General features: G+C 42.3%; 1 protein-coding gene across 1 annotated transcript; it reads right to left on the reverse strand.

The window, feature by feature from the left end:
* On the reverse strand, positions 1–7,984 carry LOC108523225 (HEAT repeat-containing protein 6). Its single transcript, XM_017863738.1, is given in 7 exon segments — positions 1–924; positions 2,860–3,064; positions 4,123–4,240; positions 5,095–5,219; positions 6,198–6,201; positions 6,402–6,520; positions 7,663–7,984. Coding segments are annotated over 7 exon segments (1,317 nt in total). The 5' UTR covers positions 7,837–7,984; the 3' UTR covers positions 1–352.
* Positions 7,985–8,005: the final 21 nt, after the last annotated feature.

An 8,005-nucleotide genomic window follows, 5' to 3' on the forward strand; every position in this document is an offset into this window, starting at 1 on the left:
ACAAAACTACAGATACAATATATAAAATTCTAATTCCTAAATCCTCCTATACTTTTTTTTTTCTGAGACTAAATGCCCTCACAGCCCTGTCTGCTTAGCCCATATTACAACCTGACTCCTCAGCTCCTGAATGCACAGGTCAGACATTCCAACAACCCTGACCATGGCCAGTGCCATGGAGCCACTCCAAAGGTGGTTGAGCCCTCTGTGAAAATTTAAATTGCTGCTAAGTCATTCTAAATAAATAGTGAATGGATTGTTTCTGCTCCTAGGATGAAATCCCACAGATCTTATCCTCAAGCTCAGGTCTTCCTACTGCTACCTTCGATACCTAGAAAGTATGGTGGGATCCTCACTGATTCGTTAACCCTGGGAGTGCCCCTTGTGATCCAGATGAGTCAAAACAAATGGCCAGGATCTCTTCTAAAAAGCCCATGATGGCCCTTCTGGCTGTGTCTCCAGCTGGTGCCTGGATGCTGCCCATGTGCTTAAGGGCCATTCTGACCATCTGGTCTGTTTCCTGTGGGCTGTGAGGTGCTCCAGTGTCATCTCCCTCTGCTCCAGATTTTAAAAACTGTAGGATATAGGACTGGACCATATTCCCATTCAGTTCAAGGATTTCTTTGATACAAGGGAGGTCCGAGGCACTGGCCAAGCTCAAGAGGTGAATCAGTGCCTGGCAGATTTGGGTCCGTAGGCTGGCACAGTACTTGAATTCCAAAAAGTCTATGGTGTCTTCGCTCTTCTGTAAGGCGGTGACCAATGCATTCCAGATCCGAGCATACTGTTCAACAGACCCATACTGCTCTCTCTTCCCTGGGATGGAAAGGGCAGTGGCAGATCTGATGCGCACTTTGAAGTTCTTGCATGATGTCACGGCCGATGTCAGGGCACTGTAGGCCTGGGAGGTCCATGGGGCTGTCCCTAGAAAGAATCCACAGTCATTAAAACAAATCCAGGCTTAGAACTAGGTGGGGTGAGAGGGAGAGGGGTGGAAGGAAGCATAAACACTAGTGCTCAAAACACTCATTTTATGTGTTCACTTCATTCTCACAATCATCCTGTAAGACAACGGTGGTGACTGACTGTAGGATCCTAGGTAAGTGGCCAGGTGCCAATCCCCAAACCTTCCTCTTTCCCTACCTCAGCCTGTGACATGCTTAGAGTCTCTGCTACCCGATATAGGGCCTTTGGTAACTCAGAAAAAGGCTTCTTTTCTGGGAGGATTCTGTCCCATGAGGTATGGCTTCGTGGGCAGAGCGTGGACTGAACTGCAACCCCACCTGTCCTCTCAGTTGGGCACTTCTGAGCTGTGTGCAAAGCACACACTGCATGTGGCAGTCCTGTTCATGCTAGCAAAAAGAATTATTTCCTCACTTGCAACAGCATCCGGACACTGTTCTGGCCATAGCAAGTCATGCATTTTATTGCAAAGAAAAAGAAAACTTACAGTTTCAAGAATAAGATGCCCAGATTTCTATTCTTTCTCTATACCTGTAGGCCCTAGGAAATCAGCCTGCTTTTCTCCTTACCAGAGTTACTGCTACCCTCTCCATTTTGGGGTGTCCTTACTCCTCAAGATGGGTGACAGAGTAGAATGCAGCTTCTCTTAACTCTCCCAGCCCCTTCCCGGCTTCTCTGTTGCCTCCGAAGACAGGCAAGCAGGCCCTTTCCATTTGGTGGATGCCACTGCCATTGACAATGGGCCACTGCTAGACCTACAAGACACTCACAATCTGACCCGTCAGAGTTCTTTATCAGTTTCTGGCTCCCTTTTCTTATGTGGCTCTTGATAGCTCTGCTACTGGATGCTTTCTAGTTCTCAAACTTCCTGCCTCTTTGGAGCTTCCCTTTCCCTCCAAGTCATGCAGGTCAACTTCTCTCTCTAGTAGGCTGAGGGCAAGGGCCATACAGGAAGGCAGGTAGGAGCCAACCACCACTGAGGTGCCCTCATTTCAAGGACTTCTTGGCTCTCCAGAAGGCGGACATCCACCTCAATGAGCTCCAACCCCAAAGGTCACCCTTAGGTGACTTCTCAGTGGAAGAAGCCAGGAGGCTACTTCTCCACATGCTCCCAGCTGACTGGTCGGCCTGGACGCTCTGGGCAATAAAGGGGAGCAGAGCCAGACTTCCCTCACTTGATGCATGAGCTCCTCTCCAGGAACACATCCTTAGGTCTCAAATCTTCTGAGAGAGATGCAATAAAGCGAACACTGGCATTCAAAGTGAGTGAGGTTTGGAGGCTCAGATCCACACACCTAAGCAGCTACTGGTCCTGAATGACATATCAAGGTGGATGGCATGCCACTACTTAGAGACAGATGCCCTCCTTACATTTATTAATGGCATCCACTTCTGTACACAGCTCACAGGGGATTTCCAGTTTATATCCCCTCTCATTCCAGTTTTGTTTCCTTCCTTTTTTCTTGACCATTAAAACAATATATGCTTATTGTAGACAACTGAGAAAATGAAAACAGAAAAAATCCTACTCAACCAGAGGCAATCACTGTTAATAATTGGTCCAATTTCCTTTCAGTCTTTTTTCTACCCATCGATTGAGGTCATTCTGTAGAAATGATTTAATACCTGCTTTCATTTGTTTAACATCAGAAGTATTTTTCCAGATTATAAAATTCTTGTAAGTAATTTTAAATGGCAACAAAATATCCCATTATATATCCCATTGTATAGATAATGATGTATTTCAATGTTCTCCTAAACTTGTTTTCAGTATGTCTCCATTTTTTCCTCATACTGTGATAAATAACATGTAACAAACATCTTTAACAACAATGTAGATTGGTGTGTATTGTCCCAGGAGGCTTTCCACCAGGGAGTGAAGGGAAACTTTCCTACCTAATGGAAGGGCAGGATTTTTAAATACATTTCCCATTGCATAACAAGCATTCCATCGGACTTTCATGGCAGCTTCTGTTAAAACAGTAGAAATTAGCGCCTGGATAGACTCCTCAATTATTTCTGCAAATGTGGGTTTTTCTATATGAGAGGGTTGCAGAAAATGAAGCAAATTTCCAAGGGCCCGGACTGCGTTGCTCTTTACCTAGAAAAAAATGTAAACGCTTTAGAAATCTGTTTTGCCAAATAGATGTTTTCAAAAGTCTAATTTCAGCTTTAAAAAAACCCAGGAGGTCCCCGACTTCTTAAAGCAAGTCCTTGGAACTCACAAGGTCTGCTCTGGTTAACATCCTGAGCCATCAGAAAGGTGAGGTTCTACAAAACTCCTCTCTCTGATTATTTATTTATGTATTTTATTTAGTGCTAGACAGGACCTCAGAGAGGTCCATCTTCCTTGTTTTACTGAGACAGAGTATAAGGACCGGGGACAACAGGACAAGGCTGGTTGATAGCAAGATGACGAGGAGAAGCTAGGTTCCATAATTCCAGTCCAATACTTTTCTACTAGAGTCTCAACCTCTGCAGCCCACCAGAATCATTTGGGGAGGGTTTTCCTTTTATTTTAAAACCAATTTGCAGGCCCTAACCTCAGAATTTTCTGATTGAATTACTCTGAGGCAGGGCTTCCTGGGTGATTACCAGATTTTCAGAAGTAGTATTAAAGTGAGCACATGGTATGGGTCAGGTATTGTGCTAGGTGCTTTAACATAAGGCATCTTCATATCCGGTGAGGTATATAACTTCCATGTTACAGGTGAGGAGCTGACCTTCAGAGAAGTTACATAATATACCAAAGTCACCCAGCTACTAAAGGGCAAGCCAGGGCTTGAATCAATGTATGTCTGACCTAAAGCCCAGACCTGTGCTTTTTAAACTTACTAGTTTAACAGGTAATATTCAAAGCCAAGAGCTACTCATTTTTCTGACTTGCCAATTCTACTTAAAATTTTTATGGGGGGGGAAATAAAGTTAATTTAAAAGGAACCTGAATATGTCATGTAGTATTACAATGGGCACTGATATTTTTCAGGAGGCAGGAGACAGTAAAGAAACCATACATGTGTGGAATGGGCCGTTTATACCCTGAGCACACCCTCAGTCTCCTTTGAACAGTACATTTGGTGGGATAGTCTGAGGAGCATCAAGCCACACTAAACTACCACACTGCAGCTATAATACATTAAGTATCTGTTTGGGAGATACTGGGTTTTGTTGTGAGTCTATCTTGTCTTGATCCTTGGATGCTTCTACAGCTGATCGTAACATTTTCAAGAGCAGGAGACCAGAGAACTCTTCCTGGAAACTTGGGTCTGGTGTTTCCCTGTTCCACTCAAAGCAGGCAACACATGTTAAAAGGTAAATACACTTAAATATATACATATAGAAATATATTCACTTAGTATAAGCATAAAAGTTTAGGAAAACAGTTTAACAGATCTGCTTAGATTGTATCAGGAAACTTATAGTATATATATTTTGACCCAATAGTTCCCCACCTAGGAATGTCTTCCAAAAAAAAATCTCAAAATGCAGATTTCATGCACAAAAATATTCACTGAATATAAAAGACTACAAGCCTAAAGCCTAAAACAAATGCTCAGTAATAGAAAAATGGTTAATCATCACACAGTGATAATTATGTAATCATAAATAAGGATTTCTAACAAGGCAATAATAAAAGAGAATGCTTACACATGTTACATGTCACTTAGATGGTGAAGTGGCAAAAAGCAGGACACTTGCACATGAATAACCAGCTACCTCTGGGGAGGGGAACTAAGGTGTCAGGGTAGAAGACAGGCTGCACACTGAATGCTGCTTTGTACTGTTTGGCTTTTTTTTAGCCTGTGAATATACCACTTTAAGAAATTTTTTAAAATGCATTTTAAAAGTACAGTAACCATTACTAAGGTTTTGCTTTTATGTTTTCTATAATGTGGACATATTACTTATATCGGTATACAGCATTTTTAATACATATATGTCTTAATATATTCCTAATATATATTAAGAACAGCTTATTTCATTTTCTAAAAGAATATCAAAAAAAACCAAAGCAGGAAGCGGGATAATAAGCGGGAACTACTGCTGATTCTTTCATGGTAGGGATCGAGGACATTCTCTTGGGCCCTCAGTCTCAGAAGTCAGCTGGGGAAAGCAAGGTGAGTCACCTACATGTTGACAATCAGAGTGTCTGTCAGGTTGCCCAGGGACCAGGCTGCTTTGGCTCGAACATTCAGAGACTTGTCTTCAAGTGACATCAATATTGCATTTGCTGTGTCTGCAACAAATATGACATCCTATAAGACAAAACAAAACACTGCCATTACTTTAGCAGGTCAAGTTGCTACCTTTGAAATTCTCAAACTTATTTTCACATAAAACTATAAGCCTTCACGCAAATTTCTACTTGGAAATAAAAATACATCTACTCAATCAATTTACTGTTCTTCTTCTATTTTACAATTTGGACACTCAAAAAAATCCCAGGGGAAGCTCCTATGATTTTGGTATGTGCCATGGACACCTGAGAAGCCTATGGATTTTGCCCTTATGAACATCGAATATATAACCTGGCCTGGGACAGTTATCTGTGAACTCTGTGCTTGGTTGATTTCCATCTCAGGAAATAATGTTCTGAAAAAGAAATGCATTTATTTCCAAAACACATCCTATGTACTACACACCTCTCAGTGAGATAAATGTCACAAGTAAGAGTGAAAGAGGACATTATGTCCTTTTGAGTAAAAACTATGTCAGTTTTCTAAATGATCACTACCACCTGGTAATGTCCCATTTCATTTTTATTATATCATTCATTAATTTAAGCATTTATTGGGTGCCTAAGGTCCCAGGCAGTGTGCTAAGCAATTAAAAATTAAAAATAAATACCATATACCTTTATGGTAATGCCTTAGTTCATTTATATATGATATATATATATGGTAATGCCTGTAGTTACATATACACAACTATATTTATGTGTAACTATATATAGAGAGAGAGTGTGTATCTCTGTGTGTGTGTGTGTGTGTGTGTGTGTGTGTGTGTGTGTGTGTGTCTGGCTCTGCCACCCAGGCTGGAGTGCAGTGCTGTGATCTCTGCTCACTACAACCTTCATCTCCCAGGCTCAAGTGAGCCTCCCATCTCAGCCTCCCAAGTAGCTGGGACTACAGGTGCATACCACCATGCCTGGCTAATTTTTTTATTTTTTGTAGAGACGGGGTTTCGCCAAGTTGCCCAGGCTGGTCTCAAACTCCTGAACTCAAGCAATCCACCTGCCTCGGCCTCGCAAAGTGCTGGGATTACAGGCATGAGCCACCATGCCTAGCCCATGACCATATTTTAGTAGCAATTAAGGAAATCAGATTACAAAGCAATTTAGTTTCCTTTACTGTCCAATACAGGAGCTCTATATCCACAAAATAGGGGTGTCATGGACAATAAAGGGGCACAGAAGAGCTAAATAGGCTCACTCTGACCTGAGACAGGGAAAAAGCACATAGACTCCCAGGGCCCTTGAGGTTGCAGCTTTCACTAAGCGATTCTTGCTGTCATTCAGTCCGAGCAGCACTGTGATGCACAGGATCTGCCTGTCATTCTGCAATGAGAAGGTTGACAAGGGAAAAATGAGAATGAAATAACTATGAGCCAAAGGCTTCCATAAAAGATGTGAAATATCTGTGCCTGAGACCATATTCAAGAGTTGAATACCACTGCGACCTTGAGGCTACCCTGGTAAACAGCAGGTTCAATTCAGATTCCATGATTATCTGAGCACCCACTTTGTGCAAGACACACACAGCATCTCATCACATTTAACCTTTATTAAAGTTGCCTTCTTTATAGAAGCTCATTTATGTAAATAAGAATGGATGCAAATGTCACTGAGGACTAAAGAAAAAGAGCAGTCTGCATATCGCTATTCTGAATAGCAGTATTCTGAATGTTTATGCTCCCTCAAAATTCCTATGTTGAAATCTTCACTCCCAGGTTGATGGTATCAGGAGGTGGGGTTTTGAGGAGGAGATCAGGTCATGGGAACAGAGCCCTCATGAAAGAGATGAGTGCCCTTATGACTGAGGCCCCAGAGAGCTGCCTTGCCCCTTCCATCACATGAGGACATGGCTCACATGGTGCCATCTGTGAGCCAGAGAGTGAGCCCTCCTTGAGGCACCAAACCTGTCTGTCAGTGATTTGATCTTAATTCCAGCCTCCAGAACTATGAGAAATACATTTCTGTTGTTTAGAAGACACCCAATTTATGGTATTTTATGACAGCAGCTCAAACAGACTAAGACAAATACTATATGTGTTGGACAACGAATCTGTGTTTTCACATACTTTGTTATTTTTCACATGACTGCCATCTTACTGATGATAATATCAAGTTTTAGAGAGGTTAAGAGTCAAAGAGCTAGCAAGTCGAAGAGCTGGGCTTTAACTCAGGCCTTTTAAAGTTTGGATACGAAATCTTCCTGAAATCTCTCTGCTTTCCAAGCTTCTGCTACCCTTGCCTCTACCACCTACATTCTAACGCAAGGGGGAAACAGCTTTCCTGATATATTAAGGCTTCAAGTTTTCCTATTTGCTGTTCCCCAGTGCCCTCATCCCCAACTCAAGTAGAATTAGCACCTTTTCATCAGAGATGATGCTGAATACTGGTTCAAAATGCAAAAGCATCAAATTCTAGCTCTGGTGCTCCAGCCATGATTTAAGGGTGAGAAAACACCCTTACATTACCGGCAGACTGCTGAAGGCCTCTGGCAAGATGGAAGACAGGGCATCACAGGCGCTCGCCTGGAGAGTTGGGTGCTCCAAATTCTACAGGGCTCTGGGTAAAGGACCATTCAGCATCATAGTCCAGAACATCACCACCTGGAACAGAGGCAAAGGAAAAGCTGCAGCCCAAGACATAACAGGAGAACCAACTCGGAGCTAAGCCTACCAGAAACGGCCTTAGTAATTTTTCCTTAACGTAGCAGCTTTCTGTAAATGTTTTCATGGGCTCTTCTTCCACAGTGATGAAAAGGACTTTAGAAAACAATTGCAGTGTTTAAGCCTTCCTTTCAACTCCTACTGATTA

This window comes from Rhinopithecus bieti, unplaced genomic scaffold (assembly GCF_001698545.2).
Source record: "Rhinopithecus bieti isolate Rb0 unplaced genomic scaffold, ASM169854v2 scaffold_74139, whole genome shotgun sequence".
Classification (NCBI taxonomy): Eukaryota; Metazoa; Chordata; class Mammalia; order Primates; family Cercopithecidae; genus Rhinopithecus; species Rhinopithecus bieti.